Source organism: Schistocerca americana, chromosome 2 (assembly GCF_021461395.2).
Source record: "Schistocerca americana isolate TAMUIC-IGC-003095 chromosome 2, iqSchAmer2.1, whole genome shotgun sequence".
Taxonomy (NCBI): Eukaryota; Metazoa; Arthropoda; class Insecta; order Orthoptera; family Acrididae; genus Schistocerca; species Schistocerca americana.
The window spans coordinates 606,501,585-606,518,605 of NC_060120.1; the positions used below are offsets into that span (position 1 = coordinate 606,501,585).

Sequence of the window (17,021 nt, forward strand, 5' to 3'; positions counted from 1 at the left end):
CTGCCACATCATGCATGATGTTTAAATTTATTACTCCCTTGTTAGTAACTCTGTTCGCAACGTATTTCGCAGACAGTATCCACATATGCTGCTGAATGTACCTATACAAATATATCATTTTACGGCACGTAGTTCAAGATATATAACGTCAAAACACGGAGATGCGTGAAAAAAGTGCCGCATCACCCATCAAGTTTTAATACATTTATACTTTACTACAAAGACACTCCTACAATCGAGACAACTTTCGGAAATCCCTGAAACTTGGCAGCCCTTTTGACAGCTTTCAACTGCGAAGTGCAAACGGTTGTAGGCGAAAACAATAGCCGTCTACAGAGCTATGAAGAGGCGTTGCCATAGAGACGTTTAGAAAATCGCGAATCAGGTGTTTTCACTAATACAGGGAAATGAAATTCTTTCTATATTATACTACAAATACAGTTCCTTTTGTTTCCGTTTCTAAAAGGATATTGGAAAAATGAATACCTGGGAATGCCGGGTTTGTCATATTCATATATAAAAATATGACAAACGCAGCATTGCCCAGGTATTCATTTTTCCAGTATATATAGCCGAGTAACTACTGCAACCTATATCTTCCTGAATCTCTTGGTCTCCTTCGACAATTTTTAACCCCCCCCCACCTCCCCCCCATATATATATATATATATATATATGGGGTACGGGATGGGGAGGTGTAGGGGGGGGGGGGGGTAAAATTGTCGAGGGAGACCAAGAGATGAATACAGTAAGCAGATTCAGAAAGATATAGGTTGCAGTAATTACTCGGAGATAGAGAGGCTTGCACAGGATAGAGTTGCATGGAAAGCTGCATCAAACCAGTCTTCAGACTGAAGATCACAACAATATCCACACACACTGACGGAAGCGTTAGACCATGAAGCACCAGTCCGATGTTAATCTCATTACAATGCGAATAAACAATTGTATTCGTTGTGGCGTGGAAGCAAGCAGCCTCCGAATGTCATCTTGAGGGACTGAGGAATTTCTTGCCATGCCTGAAACACATGAAGGTTTCTGACTGGAGACTGGGGTACATCTCCACATAGCATCCTAAACATGTTCAATACAGTGCGGTCTGAGGCGCCTTGCCTCGGTTCGCGCGGCTCCTCCTGTCAGAGTTTCGAGTCCTCCCTCGGGCATAGGTGTGTGTGTTTCCCTTAGTGTAAGTTAGTTTAAGTTAGATTAAGTAGTGTGTAAGTCTAGGGACCGATGACCTTAGCTGTTTGGTCCCGTAAGAACTTACCACAAATTTCCAAAATACATGCTCTATAGAAGACAAATAATGGGGCCAGGAAGGCCAATCGAAGATCTGAGTATTACTCAAGGCATTTGTTGTGTGAACTGCAGTGTGGGACCATTAAGTATCCTGAACAAATTTGTCGTTTGGTACTTCGTGAGGGTACGGTTTATCACTCTTGCCACATACTGGCGAGCATTCAGCCTCCATTCAACAATTATCAAATCAGTCCCGTTGTCTTATTCAACATCTCTCCACACTATGATTCCAAGATATGGAGAGGCGTGGGTCACGGGAATCGCTGCCACCTGAGACTGCCCACCAGGTCGTCTACGGACACTTTAGCGTCGATCTGATCGCCACAAATATAAGCGAGACTTGTCACTGAACACCACAGAATGCGACAAAATGTCCCTGTTGACACGAATCAGCAGTGCCTGTGTTATTAAGAAGTACGTTGCAATGTTCTTTCGGACATACATGCACGTCCCAAGGAGCAGGCACTGCTGCGACTGCAGTCGTCAAGAAGTACAGGAAATGTATTTGCAACTGCGATATGAAAAACCATCGGCTGTACATTGGAATGACGCAATGAAAATCTGTACCGGATCGGGACTCGAACCCTGATTTCCTGCTTCATGCATGTAGTCACCTTTACCGATTCGGCTATCCGTGCACGAATCGCAGCCAGAACCAAACTTTCATACGTCGTCCTTCACGTGTCACAACCTTCAGTTGTAAACATGCACGTATGTCCGAGGGAACATTGCATTGTACTTCTTAATGACAAAGGCACTTCTGTTTCGTATTTACTCGTCAGTATCAAGCCCTCGACTCTCAACTTCCTGGACTGGAATATAGGTAACGTATGAGTGCAGGTTATGATACACGGACGACGACATATGGAAGTTTGGATCTGGCTGTGATTCGCGCACGGATAGCCAAAGCGGCTAAGGCGACCGTTCGCTTAAAGCGGGAAATCTGGGTTCGAGTCCAACTCTGGCACAGATTTCCATCGTCGTGATTCTAACATACAGCTCATGGTGGTTCATACCCGCAGTTGCGAGTACATTTCCTGTATACCTGTTGACTCTGGTTATATACTGCTTGACAGCTACTAAGGAACAACACTTGCTAAGGAACAACTACCAATTCCTACAGAGCAACCGACAATAGCTAAAGAACATCCAACCGGTGACAGTAAAAAATATAGAGGGCGGGACGTGTTAGCTGCAGACAGTAAAAAATATAGAGGGCGGGACGTGTTAGCCGGAGCAACGCCTGTCGACTAATGCTCTGTATGCATTCAACAGTTCATGCCGAACAGTGTTTGACGAAGGTTTTTATAGAACCGATTAGTGTGGTATTCCATGTGGTACGAAGACAGATCTGCAGGACATCATTTGAGTGCTTACGATCGTGGATGAGCAGTTGGAAGGCTCGAAGTCGGTCAATGTGTCAGTACTATGGCCTAGGTAATGGGCGTGTCCGGAAGTGTCATCTCGCTATTAGAAAAGGCCACTGAAGTTGGAAATGTTATGCGAAAGCGTGCCAGTGGTCATAGACGGACCACCAAAGCTCAAGAGAATCGCTACGCATCCCTAGTGGCGAAAAGGAATAGACTCCTCGGCCAATAGCTGCAGACTTTGTAGCCGCTCTCTCTGCGAGAACCACTTCGAGGCGATTAAATCAGGCTGGTTTGTATACTCGAAAGCCTGTTAAATGTACCCCACTTCAACCACGCCATCGTCGAGAAAGAGTTCTTTGGTGTAGGGAGAATGTTAGTTGGGGTCAGCAACAGTGGTCCAGAATGATGTTCTCCGTCGAATCCTGCTTCACTGTGGCAAGTGGTTCTGGCCACCAGTTAATGTGGACAGAGAAGGGAACACTTTACACACCACAGAACATTCCTGAACGTCATCGGCATAACCCAGGCGTTAGGTGCAGGCAAGCACTATGCACAATGTCCGTACACCAATTTGCGAGAAGTACCGTTACAGTACAGCGATATTACAGGGAGATAATTCTGTATCATGCTCGTTTGTTTAGACGTGCGGTAGGTGCCCACTTTTTATTTATGGACGACACTGCCCGCCCACATATCACCAGCGCAAAGCGAAGATATGGAACGTATGGAATGGCATGTAGACTCCCCGAACCTAAACCATATAGAGGATGCCTGAGATGCAGACGTGTTTCTCAACGAACACCCTCTCTCTGAACCGTGCAAGAACTGAAAACAGCCTTGAGAGAGGAGTGGTACAATATTTCCCAAGGACTCCTCAACAGTGTGGTAGCCAGAATGAATAACAAGTGCAAAATGTGCTTTATTGCCCGAGGAGGGCCTATTTCTTACTAAGACTCCGTTATCAATCTTTATGATGGGAGTCTGACCTGTATCAAACAAGTACGCTTTCTATGTCTGTTTCCCTGCTTTCCCTTGTGGTGAAATCTCTACCACTTTTCGTTATAAACTCTACCTCTGTTACGCGAGTACTGTGTTTCATGTCGTCCATCATTCCCTGTGATTATTCCTGTCCAATCACGTCTCTGTTCCTTAGCAGTTGTCAAGCAGCGTACTCGAATAAGCCTCTGTAATCTGCGGTATGGTTTCAGTGGTAAGTGATGCAGGACAACTCGAGATATCAACTCAGCTTCAAGTATCCTGTCCGCTACGGTTTGTGGTGACGAATCGACTGTAACATCTTCCCGGATATCAGCTGTTGTCACTCGTCTATTTGTCAGAGTCAATCAAACAAGGCTAGGACCTTCTCCTGATGTAGTTCTTCCGGAAGAATCCGAGCCACACTTCCTGCACACTGTTGTCCTGAGTCCATGTCATCATTTCTCGTTCTGCGCTCACTGCGCTATGTCTAACTCTCTGTCCGGACTCCCACGTCCCTCATACCATAATTGGATCTCTAAGCCGACGAATGGTGGTAAGCTGCACGTACACGTCCTCTGGGCATTCTGTGTTGCGATCTCCACCTGAAAATTTCCAGTAACGTTAGAAAAACCCAGTAGCCATCAAATACTCACACCATCCTTCATTCGCACGAATGGTTTTTTTTCTGTAGTAAAAATACTGGTAATAAGTTCGCTCAATGCTCAAATTTTAATCACCGTACAGTATCCCGGAGGCACGTTTAGAGGCATGTTTAGCTGAGACCTATGGAGTGTTACAAGAGGGCTAGGGGGAGTCTGTTCCTCCTTACAGTACAGATCGAAGATGCTTTAAATTTTTTAGAGAGGGGAGACAATAAACCGCGGAGGTAGGTGGAGCAGGCGCTCCAGTTGCTAGTCTTTGCGGAAGAAAACATTAACACCGCTGCTGTCATTGTGAGAGAGAATCGACGTATAACCTTACAAACACTTTCTGAAAATTTCATTGGGTGCCATCCACAATTTGAGGACAGAAAATTTACACGTGAGATATATTGTGCTCGGTAGGTTTCACGACTGCTGAGTCCCGAACAAAAGGACATTCACCCAAACGTCTGCATGCAGAGGAAGACGAAGGGACCCGTGTGAAACTTTCGCACTTCCATAGGTTACATAATCACAATATTTGGAATAAGTGTAGTCGTTGGGATAAGGATGGCTGCGGGAATGAAGAGAGAACATCTTTAAAAATGAAACCGAACGGCACGCAATAATAATAATTAATATGTAATGCATTCCTGTATATACATTTCCATATGTCCAAAAATGTGTTTTGCATACGAAGTGTTTGTCCCGGCTTGTACGCTCAGGGATTGCCGGTCGGACCACATAACCTATAACTTTAACTCGACAAACGTTTTCGGTGACGATAAGCTGGTTAGGCCGTAGTAGCAGTAACTGGACAATGCTACAGGAATAACCTGAAACAGGCTGGATGCTGCACCTCTGTAATGCGCGAACGCATATTCCAAATATTGTTAGCGAATATCTTGCAAAAATGAATATGAAGGGCATTCCTCACCGTACCTATAGTGCAGATACAGTCCAGTGCGACTTTTTCTTTTCCATAAAGCGAAGAAACATCTTCGTGGGAGGCAAGGCATTTTCTAGCATCAGTAGTGGTGGCTGCAGAGGCGATTCTGAAGAACCCTTCAACAAATGATTCACAGCATGCCATTGCAGACTGGCAGTAACATAAGTACACGTCCATCGCGTCCAAAGGAGACTATTTCGAAAAGGACCATCAAAATTACGAAGATGGTGAAGGGTATGATATCAAAAAAATGATCATTCGTTATTGAACAGCCCAGGTAAAATACTTTTGGCAACCAAATACGACTACTATTTCTCAACTTTTGACCGGTGGTCAATTGAAAGTTTTCAGGCATAAACACCTACCGAAATTCACAACGCTCCCGTCGACAACGAGGTCATTATAGATGGGCCCTAACTGAAGTTTATGGGGATCGAAGCACAGTGTTATTGTGGGCTTCCGGTTTCCACGAAGACAAAAGAAGTACCGAAGACAATCCAAGGAGTCGGCTGACGCTGAGTGCAACATACTAGAGTTCCGCCGTCGCTATTGACGATATTTTGCAAGAAGATCGACTCATAACATGGGGAGAAATTAACAGATGAAGCAAACACGTTTCTCTACGGTGTTCAAAATCATAACCGAGAAACTACAGAAAAGCCGCTGCACTGTGGATTACCTCACCATCTGAGTGAATATCTAAATGCGAATCACAAGAGAATCGCATAATAATTCCTTTTCTACACTATGAGACAGAGGAAGATTTGTTTTTAAATAGGACTGTTTCCGTAAATGGACATGTATTCCAGATTTTGAGCTAGAACCGTAATGTCAGTCTTCCCAGTGGGAAGAGCCTGAATATCTTCGGCCAAAAAGTGCCATCGCCAACTGTGTAAAGTCAAAGTGAAGATGATTATTCGCCAAATAGATGCGACACATCCGTTGTTCAAATGGTTCAAATGGATGGCTCTGAGCACTATGGGACTTAACATCTGAGGTCATCAGTCCCCTAGAACTTAGACCTACTTATACCTAACTAACCTAAGGTCATTACACACATCCATGCCCGAGGCAGGATTCGAACCTGCGACCGTAGCGGTACGCGGTTCCAGACAAGCGCCTAGAACCGTTCGGCCACACCGGCCGGCACATCCGCTGTTGGAGTGCTCATTCTACATGATAACATACGACCACATATTGCTGAACAGGTGCCAGAGTTTCGGAGAATTATGCATGGGAAACTCTTCCCCATCCAGTCAACAGTCCTGAGGCATAAGCCCGCCATACTTTGATTTATTTCCAAAACCCAGGAAACCACTACGAGGGAAATTTTTTACGGCATTGACAAGACTTCTGGTGCAGCTATCCAAGTAATCAGACAGGTCAACAAAGATGGCCTTTTAAGGGAATACAAGACTTGCCGAAAGACTGGGTCACTGTTTCTGAAAGAAATCAGATTACGTAGGAGGTATCTAAAATCATTTTATAAAATTAAAGATAAAACTGCACCATAACTTATCGAGCGATGAATTGACCTCGTTTGTAGCGTTTTTTATGCTGTAGGTGCTGCTGTTTCTATTGTTTGTCATAACTGCTTCTGAGTGTTGTATTTCACATTAGATACAAAAATTCGTATAACATATGTGGTACAATAAATTGTAAATCAATAAATAATGCGCAGATGACTGTCACTTGTTGGTTCCAAATACAGGCAGCACTTCTCTGTAGCCCAGGAATAAAAAAATCTACCTCACAGAATGAAAAGTGTCTTACGTTAGTTCTAGTTGTCAATAATTCTCAATATATAATGAATATTTTGAAGGGGAAGAAGGTCCATCGAACAACTAAATTTTTCTTGGATTTTATTCGCAGACTGCTTTCGGAAACATTCGGATTATCAATGTTGCATAATGAAGGAGAAAGTTGTTATCTAAAAAACACAAGTATAGTTGTTTTTTCCGTAATATATTCTTGATATTGTAAATAAGCGTACGAATGTCATACTACGCCAACCCCAAAGAAGGTTTCACCAGCAGCACATCATAGTAAATTAGATTCTGAATTCATCCCATTGAAAATATTCAAAATGTTAAAAAATGTTTCCACAATACATTAAAAAGATATAGAAAGACAACTGGAAAGAAAGACAATGCACATTACAGATGATACCTGAATATGTCATACAATTTCAAATTCAAAGCCAACTATTTCATTGTATATCTTGGTAATGGTACATACAATTCACATGTCTGATTATGTCTATGATTACTGGCACAACGTTGTAGTACGATGTGCACAACCTTTTGCTGTAATGATGTGCCACAAGCTACAGTACATATACTGAGGTTGAGAAAAATCATGAGATACTTCCTAATAGCGTGTCGGATCATAGCGCAGCAACTCGACGTGGCATGAACCCAACGAATCGTTGGGAGCCTCCTGCACAAATACTGAGCCCTGCTGCCTCTACAGCCGTCCATAATCGCGAAAGTGTCGCCGGTTCAGGATTTCGTTCGCGAACCGACCTCTAGAGTATGTACCATAAATGTTCGATGAGATTCATGTCGGGTGATCTGAGCGGCTAAATCATTCGCTCGAATTGATAGAATGTTCTGACATGGCGCACTGTCATACATAAAAATTCCATCGTTGCTTGGGAACATGAAGTTAGTGATTGGCTGCAAATTGTCTCCAAGCAGCCGAACGTAACCATTTCTGGTCAATGATCGGTTCAGTTGGACCAGACGAACTAGTCCATTCCATTAAACACTTCCCACGTCTTCGTGGGGTCCGCGCCACACTCGAACCCTAACATCAGATCTTACCAACTGAAATCGGGACTCATCTGATCCGGCCACTGTTTTCCAACCGTCTAGAGTTCAACCAATATCGTCATGAGACCAGAAGAGGCTCAGCAGGCGATGTCGTGCTTTTAGCAAAGGCACTCGCGTCCGTCTTCTGCTGCCATAGCCCATTAACGCCAAATTTCACCGCTCCCTCCCATTGGATTCGTTCGTGTTACGTCCCACATCGATATCTGCTTTTCTTTCATGCAGTGTTGCTTCTCTGTTAGCACTGATAACTCTATGCAAACGCCGCTGCTCTAGGTCGTTAAGCGAAGGCTGTCGGCCACTGAGCTACCCGTAGTGAGAGGTAATGCCTGATACTACGTATTCTCAGAATATTCTTGACACTATGGATTTTGGAATACTGAACAGCCTAACGGTTTACGATCATTTCGCGTTCAGAGTCTGTCAGTTCCCGTCGTGCGCCCATAATCGTTTCACATGAAGCACCTGATTTCAAATCACAGCTCCTCCAATGTACTACCCTTCCAGTACCTTTCTTAAGCGATGCCACCGCTATCTGCATATGCACATATCTCTGTATTAAAAAACTAAAAACCCGCCTCGATTGCGAAAAAGCACCTAGTGTTAACCCAGGTTTCGGCGTAGATAACTACACCTTCTTCAGAACAACAATAAAACCAACAAGTGCCTAAGAAGAACTTTGTCAATGATTAAAAGAACACCATAGCTACACATTTATAAACGAAAAAGAAAAGGAAAACACAAACAGTACATATGTACAAAGTCAAAACCACTACTTAATAGTGTACGCCCATGGCCCATCGAACATAGGCCGGTGTGAGGTGGAGCGTACACTATTAAGTTAAGTAGTGGTTTTGACTTTGTACATATGTACTGTTTGTGTTTTCCTTTTCTTTTTCGTTTATAAATGTATAGCTATGGTGTTCTTTTAATCATTGACAAAGGTCTTCTTAGGCCCTTGTGGGTTTTATTGTTGTTCTGAAGAAGATGTAGTTATCTACGCCGAAACCTGAGTTAACACTAGGTGCTTTTTTCGCAATCGAGGCGGGTTTTTAGTTTTTTAATATATTAACCAACGATTGCTGACGCGCTGCGATGTTGAAGGTTCTTAATATCTCTGTCCCACGACTTTTGTCACCTTAATGTATTCAGGCAAACCTGGCGTCATCTGGAACGCGTCTTCTTTTTTCTTTTTTTTACGGTTTTCTCTCTGAGTCGGTTTCAATATACAGCGGGTACGCTTTTTAATAATTTGAACATTTAATTGTGACGAAATGAAAATTTAAAATCTTATCATGATTTGCAGTTAGTGAAACTTATTTTAGGGCTTGGCATAATATGATATTAATACGCTTATTAACAATACAAGGAATGTGTTGTTTGAAAAAGAAAAAATATGTGTATTTTCTGCCTGTCTATTGACATAATAACTTTTTCTTTTATTGCACAGAAGTTTCCCAGAGGCCTGCGAATAAAGTCCAAAGAAAAATCGTTGCTCTTTGGTGAGTGTTCTTCCCTTACAAAATGGATTATACAGCTGCAGACTCAGTTCAAGCATACACCAACATATGCTAAACAGTAGATCTACAATTACCGTATCATTTCGATTTATATATCGAGAGAACGATCGTTTTCGTCGTATTTATGGCCGTATCGAAACGACTTTCTGGATGTAACAACAAACGTAGTGTTTAATGGTGTGCTTCCGGGTGTTCTGTCGAGTTGTTTCCATTTTGCGGGGCATCACCAATAGCACTTCACAGACAGCTCAACTCGTATAATCTGATGAAGACAAGTGGATCGGTCATTGAAATACTGTGCATGGAGTGGGAACGTCATCTCGGCTGAAAGCCCGGAAGCACCTCAAGAAAACTATCCTAGTGTAATAATTTAATGCTGCAGCTCTGCCGTTTCGATTATATTGATACAATTTTTTTTACAGGTTGGGCTGCTAGGCATCCAAATGTATTGGACCAGAGAGGCAGAGAATGCCATTAAGCTTTCCAGAGTGGACAGAAACATCATGCGTGCTACGAACCAAGCTTTCCTAGACCTACTGAACTTGATCATCGAGCAGACCATAAAGGATCTCACCAAGTATCAACGCGTTATGTACGAGACGCTGGTGACCATTCATCTGCATCAGCGCGACATCTTCGACGCCCTCGTCAAGATGAGGGTACGGATCATCACCGACTTCGAATGGCTGAAGCAGGCGCGGTTCTACTTTTACGAGGACACGGACGAGTGCATAGTGAAAATAACGGACGTGGACTTCATTTACCAGAACGAGTTCCTCGGTTGCACTGAGAGGCTGGTGATCACGCCGCTCACGGACAGGTGTTACATCACGCTGGCGCAGGCCATCGGTATGTCTCTGGGCGGAGCTCCGGCAGGGCCCGCCGGGACGGGCAAGACGGAGACCACCAAGGACATGGGCAGGGCGCTTGGCAAGTACGTCGTCGTCTTCAACTGCTCCGATCAGATGGACTTCCGCGGGCTGGGCCGAATCTTCAAGGGGCTGGCGCAGTCCGGGTCGTGGGGCTGCTTCGACGAGTTCAACAGGATCGAGCTGCCCGTGCTCTCTGTGGCAGCACAGCAGATCGCCATCGTCCTCGCGGCTAAGAAACAGCGAAAGACGGCGTTCATCTTCAGCGACGGCGACAACGTGCCGCTCAACCCGGAGTTCGGGCTCTTTCTGACTATGAACCCCGGATACGCTGGGCGGCAGGAACTGCCCGAGAATCTGAAGATCAACTTCCGCACCGTGGCGATGATGGTCCCTGACAGGCAGATCATCATCAGGGTGAAGCTCGCCAGTTGCGGTTTCAAGGAGAACATCGTGCTGTCTAGGAAATTCTACACGCTTTACAAGCTCTGCGAGGAACAGCTGTCGAAGCAAGTCCACTACGATTTTGGCTTGCGGAATATCTTGTCGGTCCTGAGGACGCTGGGCGCACAGAAACGTGCACATCCGGACGATTCGGAGAACACGTGTGTGATGCGCGTTCTCAGAGATATGAATCTGTCCAAATTGGTCGATGAAGATGAGCCTCTATTTATCTCGTTAATTGAAGATTTGTTCCCAGGCATCAAGCTGAGTACATCCACATACAAAGACCTTCAGCGGGCAATTGCCCTAGCCTGTGAAGAAATGCAGTTGGTCAACCATCCCGAATGGAATCTGAAGGTAACTACTTTTTTAATCTTTTAAAGTATATACATATACCGGTTGTCTCTCCTCAAAGTGGTCGGGCGCATTTTCTCAGATGTTTCGCCGGATATTTGCGATTTCGTTTTTGCATCATGTAGCTGGTATCAGCCAAAACAAATACTGCTCAGCACATGTTTCATGCGATGCCAAGCGACGCAATGCGTAAGTTTGTTTCCCATTTTATCTAAAATGATTTTTAAATCGGAATTCTACGTGCCCATTCTATAGACTGCTCCAAGATTACTCTAGTACGATATTTCGTTTCACTGATATGTACACTACTGGCCATTAAAATTGCTACACCAAGAAGAAATGCAGATGATAAACTGGTACTCATTGGACAAATATATTAAACTAGAACTGACATGTGATTACATTTTCACGCAATTTGGGTGCATAGATCCTGAGAAATCAGTACCCAGAACAACCACCTCTGGCCGTAATAACGGCCTCGATACGCCTGGGCGTTGAGTCAAACAGAGCTTGGATGCCGTGTACAGGTACAGCTGCCCATGCAGCTTCAACACGATACCACAGTCACTGGTGTATTGTGACGAGCCAATTGCTGGGCCACCATTGACCAGATTGGTGAGAGATCTGGATAATGTACTGGCCAGGGCAGCAGTCGAACATTTTCTGCATCCAGAAAGGCCCGTACAGGACCTGCAACAAGCGGTCGTGCGTTATCCTGCTGAAATGTAGGGATTCGCAGGGATCGAATGAAGGGTAGAGCCACGGGTCGTAACACATCTGAAATGTAACGTCGACTGTTCAAAGTGCCGTCAATGCGAACAAGAGGTTACCGAGACGTGTAACCAATGGCACCCCATACCATCACGCTGGGTGATACGCCAGTATGGCGATGACGAATACACGCTTCCAATGTGCGTTCACCGCGATGTACCCAAACACGGATGAGACCATCATGATGCTGTAAACAGAACCTGGATTCATCCGAAAAAATGACGTTTTGCCATTCGTGCACCCAGGTTCGTCGTTGAGTACACCATCGCAGGCGCTCGTGTCTGTGATGTAGCGTCAGGGATAACCGCAGCCATGTTCCTCTAGCTGATAGTCCATGCTGCTGCAAACGTCGTCGAAATGTTCGTGCAGATGGTTGTTGTCTTGCAGACGTCCCCATCTGTTGACTCAGGGATCGAGACGTGGCTGCACGATGCGTTACAGCCATGCGGATAAGATGTCTGCCATCTCGACTTCTAGTGATACGAGGCCGTTGGGATCCATCACGGTGTTCCTCTTGAACCCACCGATTCCATATTCTGCTAACAGTCATTGGACCTCGACCAACGCGAGCAGCAATGTCGCGATACGATAAACCGCAATCGCGATAGGCTACAATCCGACCTTTATCATAGTCGGAAACATGATGGTACCCATTTCTCCTCCTTACACGAGGCATCACAACAACGTTTCACTAGGCAACGTCGGTCAACTGCTGTTTGTGTATGAGAAATCGGCTGGAAACTTTCCTCATGTCAGCACGTTGTAGGTGTCGCCACCGGCGCAAACTTGTGTGAATGCTCTGAAAAGCTAATCATTTGCATATCACAGCATCTTCTTCCTGTCGGTAAATTTCGCGTCTGTAGCACGTCATCTTCGTAGTGTAGCAATTTTAATGGCCAGTAGTGTAGGAAATCGAAGTACTTGTTATATCAAATTCACGCAATTAGCTTCCAACAGTACGCTCCGCTCCCACCCCCTCCCTCTTTCACTTCCCCATGCCATTATCAAGTCTGTAGGTGGTGTTACTTGGTATTAGCTGATGTCTCCTGGGGGTGTATAACTTATTGTCTGTTGTGCTTACTTGGTACTGGCGTAGTAGACTATCGCGGACACTATGATTCTTATTGATACCTGTCACCACATACTCTTATTTGGAACCTGCAGGTGGTAGACAAAAATATGGAGGCAACAAAAACGCAAGACTTTACCATAGCTAATACGGTATAGGAAAAACGTTCGTATCGAAAACAGCTTCCAGACGTCTTGGAATGAACAAATTTTGGTTGTGCATAGTTTTCATGGAAATCTTATACCTTTCTTACTACAAAATAGTATGTGAGTTCAGCTAACGATGGTGGAGGTGGATAGCGATTACACACACTTCTCTCCAAAGAGACCACAAAGGCTCAGTAATATTGAGATCTGGTGACTGTGGTGGACAGAGGAGATGCGACAGTTCATCCTGGTGCTCACAAAACCAGTTCTGGACGATGAAAGCTCAGTGAATAGGGGCGCTCTTGTCTTGGAACACAGCATCGCCATTGGAGAGCCAACATTATATCACGGGATGGATCTGATTAGCCAAAATTACATAATGCTTGGCAGTACTTCTAAACGGTGTAAAAGACAGCCTGGGTGGCTGTGGGATAAGGATAGCATGTAGAACTAAGCGGGAATGATATCAAAATGTTAGAAGTAGTCACAATCAAGCTGTTGTTGTTGTTGCTTCAGTCCTGAGACTGGTTTGATGCAGCTCTCCATGCTACTCTGTCCTGTGCAAGCTCCTTCCTCTCCCAGTACCTACTGCAACCTGCATCCTTCTGAATCTGCTTAGTGTATTCATCTCTTGGTCTCCCTCTACGATTTTTACCCTCCACGCTGCCCTCCAATGCTAAATTTGTGATCCCTTGATGCCTCAGAATATGTCCTACCAACCGATCCCTTCTTCTAGTCAAGTTGTGCCACAAACTACTCTTCTCCCCAATCCTATTCAATACCTCCTCATTATTTACGTGATCTACCCATCTAATCTTCAACATTCTTCTGTAGCACCACATTTCGAAAGCTTCTATTCTCTTCTTGTCCAAACTATTTATTTTCCATGTTTCACTTCCATACATGGCTACACTCCATACAAATACTTTCAGAAACGCCTTCCTGACACTTAAATCTATACTCGATGTTAACAAATTTCTCTTCTTCAGAAACGCTTTCCTTGCCATTGCCAGTCTACATTTTATATCCTCTCTACTTCGACCATCATCAGTTATTTTGCTCCCCAAATAGCAAAACTCCTTTACTACTGTAAGCGTGTCATATTGATGTCCGAAATACTCGTCTGCGACACAGACAGAGGGAAGATTGAGTCAATAATTAAATCACTGAAGATTAAGGACTCTCATGGATATGATGGAGTGCCTAGCAGAATATTAAAGTACTGTGCTGCACATGTCTGCCCTGTAGAAAACTCACAGAGATTCTGGTCACACATAAAGCACACCAGCGGCAAGACGAAATCAATACCTTCACTGCACGATAACAACGGTGAAGTCACTGATGACAGTGACACTAAAGCAGAGTTATTAAACACGGTTTTCCGAAACTCCTTCACAAAAGAAGATGAAGTAAATATTCCTGAATTCCAATCAAGAACAACTGCCAATATGAGAAACATAGTAGTAGATATCCTCGATGTACCAAAGTAGCTTAAATCACTTAACAAAGGCAAGGTCTCCGGTCAAGATTGTATACCAGTCAGATTCCTTTCAGAGTATGCTAATACAATAGCTCCACATTTAGCAATTATATACAACCGTTCGCTCACAGAAAGATCCTACCTAAAGACTGGAAAATTGCTCAGGTCGCACCAATACCCAAAAAGGGAAGTACGAGTAATCCGTTGAATTACAGGGCCATATCACTAACGTCGATTTGCGGTATGGTTTTGGAACATATACTGTATTCGAACAGTATGAAGTACCTCGAAGAAAACGATTTATTGACACATAGTCATCACGAATTCAGAAAACATCGCCGGCAGCGGTGGCCGAGCGGTTCTAGGCACTTCAGTCCAGAACCGCGCGACTGATACGGTCTCAGGTTCGAATCCTGCCTCGGGCATGGATGTGTGTGATGTCCTTAGGTTAGTTAGGTTTAAGTAGTTCTATGTTTTAGGGGACTGATGATGACCTTAGATGTTAATTCCCATAGTGCTCAGAGCCATTTGAACCATTTTCAGAAAATATCGTTCTTGTGAAACACAAATAGCTCTTTATACTGCTCACAAAGTAATGAGAGCTATGGACAAGGGATGTCAAATTGATTCCATACTTTTAGATTTCCCGAAGGCTTTCGACACCGTTCCTCACAAGCGTCTTCTAACCAAACTGCGTGCCTATGGAATATCGCCTTAATTGTGCGAGTGGATTCGTGATTTCCTGTGGTAACGCTATTAGATTGTTTACAGATGATGCTGTCATTTACCGTCTTGTAAAGTCATCAGATGCCGAAAACGAATTCCAAAATGATTTAGATAAGATATCTGTATGGTGCGAGAAGTGGCAATTGATCCCGAATAAAGAAAAACGTGAAGTTATTCACATGAGTAATAAAAGATAATCGCTAAATTTTGATTACACAAATCTGAAGGCTGTAAATTCAACTAAATACTTAGGGATTAAATTACAAATAACCTAAATTGGAACGATCACATAGATAATATTGTGGACAGAGCAAACCGAAGACTGCGATTCCCTGGCAGAACAATTAAAAGGTGCAACAGGTCTACTAAAGAGATTGCTTACACTACGCGTGTCCGCCCTATTCTGGAGTATTGCTGTGCGGGTGTGGGATCCGCATCAAGTGGGACTGACGGATGACATCGAAAAAGTACAAAGAAGGGCAGATCGCTTTGTATTATGACGAAATAGCGGAGATAGTGGCACAGACAGGATACGTGAATTGGAGTGGCAATCATTAAAACAAAGGCGTTTTTTGTTGCGACGGGATCTTCTCACGAAACTTCAATCACCAGTTTCTCCATCGATTGATAAAACATTCTGTTGGTACCCACCTACATAGAGATAAATGATCATCACTATAAAATAAGAGAAATCAGGGCTCGCACAGAAAAATTTAAGTGATCGTTTTTCCCGCGCGCCTTTCGAGAGTGGAACGTTAGAGAGACATCATGAAGGTGGTTCATTGAACCCTCTGCCAGGCACTTGATTGTGGATAGCAGAGTAGTCACGTAGATGTAGATGTACTTAGCCACGTTTGTAATTTTTCCTTTAAGAATGGTCAGCTTCCTGAACGATTAATGTACTGAGTAGTAAAGCCGCGTTATAAAAAGGGAGAAAGGGATAACGTTGACAATTTTTGACCTATTTGTATGCTATCAGTGTTTGATGAAGTTATTGAAAACTCTATGTATGTAAGGATAATTGATCATTTTATGTCACATAATAATAATAATAAATGTACAGTTCGGCTTTAGAAGTCGTTTATCGACTGAAAATGCTATATTCTCTTTTCTCTGTGAGGTACCGTACTGGATGAGTTAAAAAAAAGGCTTCGAACGCTAGACATATTTTTTGATTTATTGATCACAAAACATTGCTCCAGAAGTTGGGCCATAACTGAATACGGGGTGTAGCTCACAACTGGTACAACTCTTACTTTAACAACAGACGGCAAAAGGTCATTATTCACAGTGTTGAGAATGGCTGTGATGTGGGGTCTGAGTGGGGTACAGTCAAATCAGGGGTACACCAGGGAGCAGTGTTGGGGCCTCTCCTTGGAGATTTATTTGCTCTCCAGTTTGGTCCTAGGGAACTTGACGTGTAAATAAAAAATAAATAAAAGTAACGCGACGTTGCAGATTGAAAAGGGGGCCCATGGAATAGCATCCATATGGCTGCCAAAATTATCACCGAATCCCCGCAATTTTCACCCTTGGAATGGAAACTCGACCAGAAGGCGCAAACAGCATGCAGT

At 43.9% G+C, this 17,021-nt stretch overlaps 1 protein-coding gene across 1 annotated transcript in view; it reads left to right on the top strand.

The window, feature by feature from the left end:
* LOC124594242 (dynein axonemal heavy chain 8-like) overlaps nt 1-17,021 on the top strand; it is a 619,801-nt gene that overhangs the window by 309,523 nt on the left and 293,257 nt on the right. Inside the window, exon 24 of the mRNA XM_047132606.1 lies at nt 10,011-11,258. Coding sequence (XP_046988562.1) covers nt 10,011-11,258 — 1,248 coding nt within the window. The remainder of the gene's footprint in view (nt 1-10,010; nt 11,259-17,021) is intronic.